This window comes from Melopsittacus undulatus, chromosome 5 (assembly GCF_012275295.1).
Source record: "Melopsittacus undulatus isolate bMelUnd1 chromosome 5, bMelUnd1.mat.Z, whole genome shotgun sequence".
Taxonomy (NCBI): domain Eukaryota; kingdom Metazoa; phylum Chordata; class Aves; order Psittaciformes; family Psittaculidae; genus Melopsittacus; species Melopsittacus undulatus.
Genome location: NC_047531.1, coordinates 45,635,603 through 45,650,072, shown reverse-complemented (window position 1 = coordinate 45,650,072; position 14,470 = coordinate 45,635,603). Strand labels below are relative to the sequence as shown.

The 14,470-nt window shown below is 48.2% G+C and overlaps 1 protein-coding gene across 1 annotated transcript; it reads left to right on the top strand.

The window, feature by feature from the left end:
- Positions 1 to 5,038: 5,038 nt before the first annotated feature.
- TAB1 (TGF-beta activated kinase 1 (MAP3K7) binding protein 1) lies at positions 5,039 to 13,826 on the top strand. The gene is made up of 11 exons (XM_034063294.1): positions 5,039 to 5,143; positions 5,930 to 6,066; positions 6,250 to 6,403; positions 7,030 to 7,116; positions 7,681 to 7,819; positions 8,298 to 8,411; positions 10,724 to 10,835; positions 10,944 to 11,088; positions 11,450 to 11,672; positions 11,959 to 12,115; positions 13,158 to 13,826. The coding sequence occupies exons 1-11, from the start codon at positions 5,111 to 5,113 to the stop codon at positions 13,363 to 13,365; spliced, it is 1,509 nt and encodes a 502-aa protein (XP_033919185.1). The 5' UTR covers positions 5,039 to 5,110; the 3' UTR covers positions 13,366 to 13,826.
- The last annotated feature ends 644 nt before the right edge of the window (positions 13,827 to 14,470 follow it).

Sequence of the window (14,470 nt, the reverse complement as noted above, 5' to 3'; positions counted from 1 at the left end):
CCTATATGAAAACATCTGTATTTCCACACCTGGGCAAGCAGACCTGTTTATTCCTTTGATGTGTCTTTACCTCTGTTCTTTCACATGTGACCATCACTTGGGTGTCCAGCCTAGCACACACTTGCAAAACATAACCATGTGCTGGGAAACAAGAGTGCTCAGTGCACTTCCAGCAGCTGGTAACTGAAAACCCACCATTGAAAAGGATCTCCTTTCAGTGGGTTCTGCAATCAATGTAAAATCAAAATCCCACCCTCTGTCAATGCTTAAGTAAAGCTTCCTTCTCATCCCCTTTCAACTATCCCTCTAGTACCCAGAGTGTCACATTTCCCAGCCCATGGGCAGTCTGAGGCCGGGAAGCAGAGGTGCATGACAGAGAACAGGCTCTATCCAGTCCTCCAAAGTGTCACCCCTCTTGGGGCCACAATTGAGCACTAACATGCTGCAGCTTCACATCAGATTATATGCAAAAGCGTTGATAGACCCATCTGTTTCTTGACTAATCTTTTGTTTGGACAAAGACCCTTCCTACAGCCCCAGTTTTTGGGGTGGGAGCGTTGTGGAGATACTGTGCCCACAGAAAGGCACGTATCTGTGTCAGCGACAGGTGGAGTTAAAAACTGGTGAAGCAAGATGTTGCCAAAAGGATTTGAGATGAGTAAGACTCCAACATTACTAGTTTGTTTGTGTCTTCTAATCATCTGAAATCTCTTTAATTTTGCTTGCTGGTATTTCAAACTTTTATGAGTCATGTTTGAAGCTTCTCCCAGCAGCTGTGACATCTAGAAACACAATTCTATTATGAACATGTTGGGGGGGTTTGTTTGTTTGTTCTAAAGTTCACAAAATCTCAGGACTCGAGGAGATGAGACTTTGTTTAGTGTATCAAGGAATTCAAGAGAATTGTATGTTTCAGCACAACTAAATCAACCCTGTTTCGCTGCCTCAAAAATCCAGATGGCCTAAAGCTCTGTACAGACTGCTTTGCAGTGATATTTGGCTCATTCTTGGGGGATCAGCACTTCTTCACCATTCCCCCTTCCCCTGACAGTAGCTCTCCACATTGGCTCTCTAACTCTCTGGAGGGTGTTGGGGAAGGAAGCTGCTGTTTCCAGCTCTCCTTCCAAAATGCTTGTTCTCTGTTTCTCTGCCATTCCAGCCTACCTGGAAATAGTGGCCTGCAGAGAGGAGCATCTGTGCCTGTGGGAAGCATCAGGCTAAAGTTGGTAGAGGGAGCTGGGGAAACCTGGGAGTGGAGCTGTGTGAGGGCTTGCAATGCCACCCCTTCCAACATCCCCTTCTGCCATAAGGAGCAGAGCAAGTGCAGCAAACTGGCTCTACTAGAGAGACCCTTCTTTTTTTCCGTATCACCTCCTGCAAGCCTTGCCAAAAATCATGACTTTCCTTTCCAGCCCCAATCTCCATCATGACCAAAAAGCAGTAAAAAATAAAAATCTCCCTACACATATCTCACATGTGATCAATAGAGAGAAAATAAATGAGTGTCAATGCTGGCAATCCTGTATTTTCTTCCCATCATTTATGGTTTCTGAGCATTTACATGAGCACTGTTCTGGGACTTCCCCATGCTGCAGGCTCCCCATGGAGCATAGGACATGTTTTTCATGTCATGTTGTTCATGTTTGATATCACAGCCCAGCAATGACCGTGCTGCTTCATTTTCTACAGAGAAAACATTAATAAACCCAGGAAGGCAGCAGTACAGCCTGGCACCAGCAATTCCATGTGTATAATCCTGAGCACTGGGGACAAAGAAACAGTGAGAAAGAATAACTATAAAAAGCAGGGAGGGAGAGAGGGTGAGAGGGAGGAATAAGAAATGTGGGAGTTTAACATGAGAGAGGGAGCTGTGGATCTGGTAGTCATTGAATCATATAATTCATTTATTGGTGCATGGATGATGAGGATCAGTGACCAATATCCCACATTCTTGGGGAGATTTTGGCTGCATAAGAATACAACACAGTTCATTTCTGAGAGGATTTACAGAAGGTAAGAAGCATAAATAGACCAAAGGATAAAATAAGCTTGATCAATATAGCCAATAAAGATTCTGTCAGTGCAGTATTTCATCTTGCAAGTGCTGCATAAAGCTATGAGGAGATATTCATGAAGCAGCACAACAGTTTCAGTAGCACTTTTCTTCAGAGGGCTGTGAAATGCTGGACAAATATGCATTTAGTACTGCAAACAGCTGCATTTGTTAAATCTTACTACTCACTTCTTGCAGGCCAAGTAGTTAACTGCCTCTCTCAAGGTTAGGGTGGAGGCTCAGTGACACAACCACAGGAATAACCAGGCAGAATCTGGGACAAGTATTTTTACCAAGGAAAGAAACACTTTGCACCAGGTCTGTGTTCCAGCTCAAAGAGGCAGGAAAAAAATAAACCAGAATGACAAAGATTAGTGACTATGAGCTGAAGCCGGGCATTTAAATTAGGAGCAGGGCACATTTTTAACTGCAAGAGGTGACTAGTCATTGTACAAACAAAGAAAGTGGCAGCTTTCTTATCTTGTATCTTCAGGAACATTGTTTTGCTCTTGCATTGAGGTCACATTCTGCCCTATCACACCCACAAGCAGATTCTGCTCCTGGTAGTCTCAAAAGGACCCACTTACGGATTTAAGAAGACAGGAATGATTCCTGAATTCCCAGTCCTGCAATGCGATACATTCTGGCAGTCTCTAAGCATACTTGCTGACTTCAGTGGCGCTCTGAGCAAGGACAGGGTCTGCCTGTGCTCATCAAGGTGCATGACTGCAACCTTGAATGTCATTAAAAAGGCATAAGCTTGTGCTGCAATGCTGGAAAACTGTCACCGTGTTTTAAAGCCAACAAACTTGCCTGTTGCTTCTTAATGACATGGACAATGCTATTCTACATGTATTTCTGCAGCACCAGGAACTCTTCTTGATATTGGTAAGAAAACATGATTTATCGGCACTCAATCTGTCCATTCTACTTTTGATTTTAATGCAGGCTTGAGTCCCATTCTTGTAATTATTTGTACCCACTCGCAGCTTTGCCCACAGGAATCCTCCAAATGACATCAGTGAGACCAAGCTTACACAGAAAGCTGAACATGTGAGAACATATTTGTAGACTGAAGTTTTACATTTAGCATTTTCTTCTATCTTTGGCCAATATAACTTTTAAAAACATAATGCTGCCCATGTGCCTAAGCCTGCTTGAATGGCTCAATATCTGTGAACCTTGCGGGGAGGGATTTGTAATCTTTGTATATTTGGAAGAAAGAGATGTAACAAAGCAATAGAAAAAGGATTTACAGGAAAGGGAGCTGGAAGACTCCAGCCAGCAGGATCCCCAGCAGCAGAAACCATTGTTCCACAGAATGAGGTTAATTAACTGGGTAATTTCTGAAGTGCATTTGAACCTAATATATTTGCCACAACGATGTCATTAAAAGAGTATCAAGCCACTGCTGGAAGCCGAGACTACTTACAACTCCCACCCTCACCACAGCTGCACTGCTACACATGGCTAAAACTGCACGTCTCTCACACTGCAGCACTTTCAGCTTTGATCCACACAGGGAAACGTGCTCTTCCCCAAGCCCCCCGCTGCTGCAGCCTCTCTGCCAACCATTGCTCACTTCAAGTTCTGTCACTCACACACCTGGTGGGCTCTTTCGCTGATTTATAATCTTAAGAAAGTGGTGGGAATGATTATTGTGTCTTCCCTCCTGCTCCAGCTGAGCTCATTCAGTTGGAAACTGTTCCTCCTGAAACAGGCTACCACAGCCTAGAAAAGATCGTACAGAAGGGCAAAACCAGTGATCTTTGGCTTTGTCTATTTTGTTAAGACAAGCAAAGAGGTGATTGTTGGGCCTGATTTAGGACTATCAAGGACTGCTCCAAAGTGCGGTGGGTATTGAGAACCACCTGTCAGCTGTTCTACACACATTCCCACAGATGGCCTGAGGGTACAGTTCTGCTACATCCTTGTTATGACCTGCAAAAGAGTGGGAAGAGCTGTGGATTGCTTCAGCTGGAGAGACTCCAAGCAAAGAAAAATGTGTGCTTGTTGTAATGTCTATGGAGAAGCAATGGGACTGAGAGCTGGACTCTTGGTCTTCCCTAGAGGCTGCACAGAACAGCATAGAATCATAGAATAGTTTGGGTTGGAAGGGACCTTCAAAGGTCATCTAGTCCAACCCCCAGCATAACATGGTGCTAAGAAAAACATTTCATCAGCAGGCTCCCTCAGGGTGCTCTGGTTCCCAAAATGACCCCATTTAATAGGACTCTCACAGCCCTGCCCTTCTTCCCTTCCCCTCCACACATACTTGCCATGGTGGCCAAAAGGTGCTTCTTTCTCACATGACTAAAGGCTTTAAGGTAAGAAATGGATATTTCTAATAATATTATATATAAATGTATATGTAACTACATACACAGCTAAATGTATGATTAGCTAGATACATAGGTGTAAATTGCTTCCCTGCGAGCTGAGAGAGTTGGGACTCCTCAGCCTGGAGAAGGCTCTGGGGAGACCTTAGAGCAGCTTCCAGTGCCTAAAGTGAAACAAGAAGTCTGCAGGGGCTTTTTACAAGAACATGTAGGGATAGAACCAGGAGGAATGGCTTCAAACTGAAATAAGGTACATTTAGTCATTAGGTTAGAAATTGTTCCCTGTGAGGGTGCTGAGGCCCTGGCACAGGGTGCCCAGAGAAGCTGTGGCTGCCCCATCCCTGGCAGTGTTCAAGGCCAGGTTGGACGGCGCTTGGAGCAACCTGGTCTGATGAAAGGTGTCCCTGTCCACGGCAGGGGGTTGGAACTGGGTGAGCTTCCCGGGGTGCCCCCGTCGGGAGCCGCACAGCACCGCTCAAACCACACCCCAAGCTCCGCAGCACCCACACCACAGAGCCCGCTCACACACTGCCGCAGCACGGAATCACACACCCACAGCAGCGCAACCGCCGCTCCCGCCCATTGGCCTCCGCGCAGGTGGGCGGAGCCGGGGCGGTGGGGGCGGGGTCGCGAGGGGTGGCCGCTCTACCCTGCAGACTTGTCTGCTCTGGGGGAGACAGGGCCAGCGGCGGGAGGAGGAGGTGGCTCTTGCTCCAAGATGGCGGCGCAGAGGAGGAGTCTGCTGCAGAGTGTGAGTGGCACCTTTCCCCCCTCCATGCACACGCACCCCCCCAGGTGGGTGCGAGGGGGTACTCGGGGCTCCCTCTCGTCTGTCCCCTGCGGTGCCGTGTGGGGAAAGGGGAGGTCCGGCGAGGGTGGGGAGCGTCCCCTCTCAGCAGGGAGGTGGGCTGCTGTCCTCCTGCCCTCTGTGCCGCCTGAGGACAGGGGGTCCCAGCTTGCGGGGGACCCTGCGTGGTCGTGATCACTAGCCCGGGCTGGGCCGCCGCTCTGCAGCGCTGTGCGGCAGCAGGTGGCTGTGGGGCCGTGCCTGTGCTGCGGGGTTGGGGGTGCTCCACTGTGGGGGAGGGCAGCTGGGGGTTGCAGGCCGTGTGTGTGTGTGCCCTGGCAGTGTGCGCCAAGGAGGTGGGGGTCCCAGGGATGGCTGCCAGCAGCAGGGCCCCGTCCCTTGTCCTAGCAGAGTGGACTCCAGCGGGGAACAGAGCCTGCCGTGCCATGGATGTGTGAAGGTCTGGTGCACCAGGTGTATAGCTAAGTATAGTGCTGTACGGAGTGTGAAACTCGGGTGCAAATCTCACTTCTGGTTTCGTGTTAGCAAGAGCTCAGCTTCACAGGGAAAGGAAGTGGTAAGTGATGCAGTTCTGCAGCAGAGAATACAAAGTTACTGGCTGGGGTGGTGTGCTGCCCCCTTAACAAAGGGAGAAGGGTTGAGAGGAGGGTGGGGATGGACTTGTACTAGACCAGGGTCTGCACTTAAGGCTGCCTGGTGTTTTTACGTTATCTTTGCTCTGTCTCCCAGGAACAGCAGCCCAGTTGGACAGATGATTTACCATCCTGCCATCTCTCTGGGGTTGGCTCAGCTCCAAACCGTTCCTACAGTGCTGATGGCAAAGGGACAGAGGGTCACCCATTGGAAGACAACTGGTTAAAATTCAGGTAAGCAGATTGCACCTGGGACACGGGCTCCTGCCGACACAAGGGCAGATAAAAGCAGTATTTAGTTTGTCACACAGGACTGGGAAGACAAGGGTGGGGCCTAAGTGTGCAGGAGGTGTGTGGAGGAACTTGTTACTGTATTTCAGACATCTGTGACCTCTTTGCTTCTGTTGTCTTTGACAGGAGCGAGAACAACTGCTACCTCTATGGTGTCTTCAATGGCTACGACGGCAACCGAGTCACCAACTTTGTGGGTCAGAGGCTTTCTGCAGAACTGCTGCTGGGTCAGCTACATGCAGATCACAGTGATACTGATGTGCATCGAGTTCTGCTGCAGGTAAAGAAGCTTTGGCTTTGAACAGCTCCTGCTTCTCACACTACCCACCCCTCTTTCTGCCTCCAGGGCAGCAGCATCTGGTTTCTGTGGGGGTTGGAAACATCTGCCAATGGTTGCAGTTGCACTCATCCTGAGCAGCTGTGGGGCCTTGTTTCACTCCCGCCTCATATCCATCTGTCCCTCTGGCTGTCTCAGCACACTGCTGAGAGCTCTCCAGAAAGCTGCAGCTAGTCTGCTCTGGACATGTAGGAACAAGTCAGCCTGCCAAGGAGATGGCAGTGGGTGAAAGGGAAAAGTTAATGTGTGGGGAGATGGATTTGTGCGTGTGCTTTCCTGAGTGACAGGCAAGTTCTTACAATCAGCACACAAGATCAGATAGGTCTCTGACATGTCTGTGAGCAGGATTTCAATGTTTTTGTCGGCTATTTTGAGTTGTTGCAGATTGTTTTTACAAGCTGTTACCTAGTTGTGCTGAAATAATTGTGTTTCAATGTTGATATAGTGATCCTCGAATGTACAGTGGTCATCCACCCTCATGAGCTTGTCCTAGGGAGGTGGTGTTGGGCAGCCTTAAAGGTCTGTAGGCATTGGATAAAAGCTTAGTTTGATTTTGTGGCCTTTTTTAGGCTTTTGATGTGGTGGAAAGAAGTTTCCTGGAGTCTATTGATGATGCGTTGGCAGAGAAGGCCAGCCTGCAGTCCCAGCTACCAGAGGTAATGTAGCCTTAAGAACAGACACTGCTGGAGGTCCCACCATCCAGGCTGCTGGATGAGATACAGGCATATTTGTTAGTCTGGTCCAAGGGAGGCTGTAACTGAAAATTATTTCTCAGTGTCTCTCTTTTGGGAGCTTGCATGAAGTGAAGCAAACACCTTGGTCCATCTTCCAGAGTTCCCACTGTTCATGCTGGTACTACTTTGACCCATTATTGCTTATGTTAGTAAGGAGTGGATATATCATGGAGAGAAGTTCAGCCTGTACATATGGCTCTTCCAGGACAAAACCATATGACACAGATGAGAGGCAAGGCCTCAGATTTGCATGGCATCTGGGCAGATGTGGATCTTCTTCTTCAAGTGAACAGGACTGTTGTTTCCTGAACCTATTGGAGCCATGTCATTTGTTAGGATTGAGCAAATAATTTTACGTCTTGCCCAGGCTTGGCATGAGGCTAAGATATGGCAAGATAAATCCCTTCCCTACAGAATTTTGATTCCAGGTGTGATTTCTGTACTGTGGACTGTGTGTTTCAGTTTTTCCCTCATTTTGGCTTCCAGGGTGTCCCTCATCACCAGCTGCCTCCTCAGTACCAGAAGATTGTGGAGAGATTGAAGGTTGTAGAGCAGGAGATCTCTGGAGGAGCCATGGCTATTGTGGCTGTTGTTCTCAACAACAAGCTCTATATTGCCAATGTGGGTGAGTTGTTTTTTATCAGCAGCTCAGTCTAGGTGTTTCTCAGGATGGCTGTGATTCTGGGAAGTGAAAGAAATTTGAATGGGGGGGACAGTTTCTTTGCTCTGTGGCCAAGAAATTATATGCTTGTTACTTACAGAAGCATTTGAAATCAGCCTGGCTCTTTATCTCTACAGATGTTGGCTGATGCAATGTGTTATGACCAAAGAACGGAGAGGAAAAAGGGCTGAGAGGCAGTAGTGCAGGTTCACTGAGAATTTGAGTGCTTTCTTGTGAGGTACTGGCTCAGGCCTGATTGAAGAGCTGCCTAGCAGGCTTACTATGCTGCTAGCAAGGCTACTTTTTGGAGATAATCATGAGTCAGCACGTGAGGCTTTCTCTTCTTTTCTGCCTTTATTCCCTTTTCCCTTTTCCATTTGGATATGTTCCCCCTCTTAACAGCAAAGTTATCTGGTGCCTCATCTCACTCTTCCCACATAAGGTACCAATCGGGCACTGCTATGCAAGTCCACGGTGGACGGGCTGCAGGTGACTCAGCTCAACGTGGACCATACAACAGAGAATGAGGATGAACTTTTCCGCTTCTCCCAGCTGGGTGAGTGTTGGGTTTCTTGTTCTGATCTGAGAATCCCTCCATTTATCTGGGGTACCAGGAATGACTCAAGCCACTGGAAACAATAAATGACCACAAAAAGCTTACTGTGTTTTCAGTTGACAAGTTCAGTGCCTTCTCTTTCTGCATATCTAGCTATTGTGAGGCTACAGAGTTAGTAAGTTCAGCTCAATGAACCAGCAGAAAACTATCCTTTTTTTCCAAGTGTTTTGTGTCCAGCTGCCAAACTGCCATTGATTTGCCCTCCAGCTGTGTGATTGCTGGAGTGGAAGCACGCAGCCAGAGGGCAGAAGCGGGATGGACAATATCTGACTGCTTCTTTGGAAGCAAACCACAGTTATACTGGGTTAAGTTCTGTGTGCTGCTGTACCCTCAGGATGTGATGTGTTTCAATATGCCTTTGTACAGGCTGCTACAAAAAAAGCAGCTACACTTCAGACGGAGCCAGGCCAAACAGTGGCATTTACTGCTCTCACATCAGTAACTATGGAACTCTTAATGCTGACATTTTGCTTTAGGCAATTTCCCTTTTCCCTTACAGCATTTGACATTCTTTCTTGGTCTAGAACTAGCCCAGACCACTTGTGTGGTTGCTAATACCAAATTCTTCTTGAGATAGTTCTGTACCTTTAAGTAGATTATAAAGGTACAGACAAGTTCTTAAAGAAGAACTTCACTTTCTTCATTAGGTTCATCTGGTAGATACATTCTTATATGGTGAGGCTATTGATGTGGTAGTTTTGTGCTGCTAGGTCTTGGTTTGTTCTATTTCACTTTCATTTCCTTTTTTACTTATATTCTTGCAGTAGGGGTATGTGCTGTGAAAGAGAAGACTGAATACAAGAATCTAGGAAAAAAGACTGTCTTTCTACTGCCAAAAATACAGAATTTGGCTACAGTCTGTAGCAGAACAGGGGTCTGGTAGAATCCCTGACTTGAACCTAGCACAGCAGTGGCTCTCCTGCTGGCAGTCCCAGCAGAAGGAAGAGCCTGTGGAACAAGCCAGTGAGCACAGACTGTTATGAGGGCCCAAAGGAGGTTGTTGTAGGGTTAGGTTGAATCACAGTGATAAGAGGTAGTGAAGATGGTGATTGTCATGATGGTGCCTATGTTGGACCTCTCCTGGGGGAAGGGAGGGGAAGGTCTTACGCCTTTGTGGCTCTTCATCCAGCACACTGCAGCTTGTTTAGTGCTCCAGCAGTGCTGCTGTGATTTAGACACAACCTCTCTGGCATTCTGAAAGCCTCCCTGTGTTTGTGTCTGTCGACAGCATGTATGCCCCTGCCAGGAGCTGGCAAATGAGCCAGGCCATGTTGATGAGTCAGCTTTGGTCTGCAGCAGATGGCAGAGTTGTGTCTTACTTCTGGGGTAGGTGTGGAGCCATCTGTGCAGTGAGGCTTGGTTTGACTCAGGGGGAGAGTTTCAGCTGGACCCCTGCCTTCACCTTGTCCCGAGGACAGTCATCCCTAGATAAAACCTCAAAATAACACTTTCTGCCTGTTAGCTCTAGGTATAACCAGGGAAGGGGAATTGCAGAACAGCCCAGGTAAGTGGCTTATCTGCTCTGAGTCCTGCCTCAAATAGTAGCTGCATCCAGATGATTCCTGTTAGAACCTTCTTTGAGGTGGGATTCCTTCTTAGCCCCTGCCAGAAGTATATCCCCTTAAATTTATTTAAATAAGTACTTGTTTGGTTGTTGTCCTTATTTTAGGAGTAGCCCTCATCAGTTTCAGCACCTGAGAAAATTCAGTGCCTCTTGTAGGTAGTCCTCCTTTTCTCCCTCTGCAGTTTAGTGTACTGATGAAACTGTCATGCGGAGTTTAGGAGCAGGGATCAGTAAGAGGCAGAAATAAAAGCAGAATCCTTCACATACCTTTTTTTTCCCTTCCTGCCTTCTTCCATTACAGTCCAGAACAGGCAGGAGCAGGTGTTCCCCTGCCTTTTCAGCATATGCCTGTGCACCCAGACCAGCTCCCACTGGTGGCTTTGGACCAGGATGTGGGCTTTGTCTCAGGGCCAGCCCCTGCATTCAGAATGTGCATGCTGGGCTGTGTGCATCTCCCTCTTTCTCTTTCCTTCCCAGATAACAACTGATGAAAAGGTGTCCCTTGGAACACAGCAAACTCCACTTCCTTTTCTCCCTGTTGGGCTCCTGATGATTCTCTGGCATCTCGTTTTGTCTTACAAGTTGCTCTAGCTGTGGATACTTCTTTTCTCATTCCTGACAGTATAAGCAAAGGAAGTCCTGCAAGTTTCCCAAAGTCAATTAAATCTTTTTGTTTTCAATCTGGCAGGCTTGGATGCAGGAAAAATAAAACAAGTGGGAACTATTCGTGGACAGGAAAGCACTCGGCGAATTGGAGATTACAAAGTCAAATACGGCTATACTGATATTGAACTGCTCAGGTCAGAAAAACTCAACTTTGTGGTTTCAAGCCTTGCTTTTCTTTGTGATCCCTCCATTCTTACCTACTATGTTACCATTAAATACTAAATAACACTGTATCTTTCCAGTGCTGCTAAATCAAAGCCCATCATAGCAGAGCCTGAAATCCATGGAGGGCACTCACTGGAGGGGGTGACTGGCTTCTTGGTGCTCATGTCTGAAGGGCTCTACAAGGCACTGGAGGCAGCTCATGGGCCTGGGCAGGCCAACCAGGTGAGCGTGGGAAACGTTCCCTTGGCTATGGACTCGCTCCAGTGGTGTCAGCTTCTCTTGTACACACCTTGCTCCTTACCTGCCCTGTGAGTGCTGGCCAGGTTGAACACCTGTGTGCCATCCCATTCCATAATATGGAGCTGCTTAGCCAAGCCAGTTCTTCTGAGCAGCTGCCTGTCCCTTAGGAGTGGCCCTTCATGGGAATGTGATGATTCAAGGCACAAGGGCAGGAGAGACTGGGAAGCATCTCAGTCATATGAGTTGCCACCAAAACTCCTAGATCAGATGGCCGGAAAAGGTTTCCTGCAAAATCTCTCAAACATCCTTCCTCTTGTGTTTTTTTTTCCTCTTCTGTGTTCAGGAGATTGCAGCCATGATAGCCACAGAGTTTGCCAAGCAGACATCACTGGATGCTGTGGCACAAGCAGTAGTGGACCGGGTTAAGAGGATCCACTGTGACACTTTTGCCAGTGGTGGGGAACGGTCCAAGTTCTGTCCCCGGCATGAAGACATGACGCTGCTTGTGAGGAATTTTGGGTACCCCCTGGGTGAGATGAGCCAGCCCACGCTGACGCCAACACAAGGTATGCTGGGGGGATAATGGAACAAAATGGAGGGTGGAAGATAAGGTCTCTTGATCCATCCAGCACTAACCTAACATCAGGAGAGGAGATACTTGGTGTATAAGGAATTTTCTTATTAAAGGGATTATTGGCTTCTGAGACCTAGTCTGTGACAATTTGACAGAATACAGCATCTAAGAAAGGCAGCTTAATATAAATTCTTGGGTTCTTTGGCCTTTCTTTGCCATTTACACCCCCAGTCATTCATGTCTCAGCCACATTTTATGACTCTTGTTTTCTCTCTTAGGAGGCCGTGTCTACCCAGTCTCTGTGCCGTATTCCAGCTCCCAAAGCACAAGCAAGACGAGTGTCACACTCTCTCTTGTCATGCCTTCCCAGGGCCAGATGGTCAATGGTGCTCACAGCAGCTCAACGCTGGATGAAGCCACCCCCACCCTCACTAAGTAAAAGTCCTTCTCTCTTGCTACCTGCAGTTCTTCCTTGTGCCTCACACCTTGTAAAGTGATTGAAAGGCAGAGAGAGACCTGTCAGTTACCTGTCAATCATTCCCTTATCTGGAGAGGGTGGCCCTCATGACTGCAGTATTGACAGCCAGCATAATGTGTTAGCTGGAAAGCAGTTGTGTGAGGAGTGGGAATGAGTAAAGCAAGCAGCTCTGAAGCCAGCCCTGGCAGCATGCCCTGGGGAGCATCATCTGCTGCTGTTCGTGGAGGGCACTCTATCAGCGAGCAGCTGTTCTCTATGGATCTTATGTGCCATGTTGGGTGCTCTGTGTGGAGGGAGTGTGGGTGCCCTCTGTTTTAATAAGGAAGAAGGGCTATGCAGATCACCTGTAAGGCGGCTGGAGAGGCTGCACTGCACAGTTGGCTTGCTCACAGGCAGAAGCTGGGGCAAATGAAAAGGATAAAGGTTAGAACTGGGTTTGGGTCCACTTTGTGGGATCATGCTAGTTAGCAGTTCTGGTTTAGGTTCAGCCTTTGGCTCAGGGTGGTGTGTGTACATGCTGCAAAGTGAAGAAAGCCTCTGGTTATTGTGTTCTGGTAGCTCCAGAAACAATGAGGCTGACGCACTAGAGTTGTTTTGGCTGCAACACAGGTCACGCAAGAATAGCTTTCCTTGCTGCCAGACTCTTCCCGTAAACCTCACTGTATGGGTATGGAGAGGCCAGCAGAGTGCATGCCTCTTCCTCCCAGTTACTTTTCCTGCTGTCTGTCCTCTGTTCCTTGGATGCCTGGTTGTCCTTAAGGCTTTCCAGATAAATATGAATTGGATGTCTTTTGGTGTTTATCAATTTCAAGCAGTTCTCAACATTTCTAGTGCTCTGATAGTGCAAGAGACAGCTAAAAAGTTGCAGTTTGCTAAGGATAGCTCGATCTGTGAAGAAGCTGGCACTTGTTCTCATTCTTTTCTTGTCCAAAGCATTAGATGGAGAAAATAAAGACGCTTGTGTTTTCTCTCTCTCTCTCTCTCTCTCTCTCTCCATAGCCAAAGCCCAACTGTGACTCTCCAGTCAACTAATACTCACACGCAGAGCAGCAGCTCAAGTTCAGATGGGGGTCTCTTCCGCTCCCGGCCCACCCACTCCCTCCAGCCAGACGAAGATGGGCGTGTGGAGCCCTATGTGGATTTTGCAGAGTTTTACCGGCTTTGGAACATGGACCATGGTGAGCAGGGAGCACTGACTGTGTCCTAAGGTGGAAATCTGCCTCTTGCAGCCACCCTGCGCTCAGCTGCGTGAGCAAAGACTGAGGCAAGACTGGGAGCGCTCCATTGAGGGCTGTGTTCTGCTGAGAGTTAACTCCTACCCAGGATGTGCTGAACACTGGGCTGGAGAGCGTGTGCAGGGCTCTCCACACACATGTTGCCTGTGCCAGGCACCCAGTCCTGACCAACCTCGTTCCCTCAGGAGCCCTGTGAATAGGGGAAGGGGTCTTGAATGCAAATAAAGATGCAGAGAGGGCTTCCTCTGGATAATGCAAGAGTAGGGGCCTGTACAAAGGCTGTGTGCGTGCGTGTGGAGGTGTGCATGTGTGTGCCTGTGTGTATGTGAGCTGTCATAATGTTTCCACAACTCGATTTCATAATGCTGTGATTCCAGTGTTCAACTCCATAGAAGATACCTCTATTTTGCAGAATAAATAACTTATAGCTACACTCGTTGATGCCTCTGTGGCTTGCTCTCTTCCTTACAGAGTTGTGTGTGGGTGTGACAGCTCTTCCTGGTGAAACCCTCTGTTCCCCCAGAACAGGGGATTGTACCTCGTGCCAGGCAAGCTTCTGTTGTAGAAGTGGCCTGAGCCCCTGCAGGTGACTTAGAGGGTAAAGTCTTTGTCCCATATTTATTTGTTTGCTGAGCTTTGGCACTGGATTATTGCTTGCAGTTAAACTATAAATTCAGATTATTGTTTTTTTTTTGTAGGTAAAATGCACATTTAGGCCATCTGGAAAGTTGCAGGGTCAGGTGGAGTTTGTAACAGGGTTTTCCTGTACAGGCTTCTGGTGGTGCACAGCAGAAAGTTATAGGTGGACAGAATGAAAACTCTGTAGGGATGCGGCTGCCTTGAAGATGCAGATGTGCACCCTGAGCTGGGCAGCGAGGAGAGGACAGGTCCTGCTGCTTTTGCATCGCGTCCGCGGAGGCCTGGGCTAGCAGGCGGAACGGAGCTTCCTCTTCAGTTCAGGCTTCTGACGGCAGGCGGCAAGCGAGCCTCTTCCCGCTGCAGCCATTCCCCTCTGTCTGCCCCACTGCCTCTCAGGGGAAGGAGCCTTTCCCCAGCAAACACGGGGATGCCGCAGAG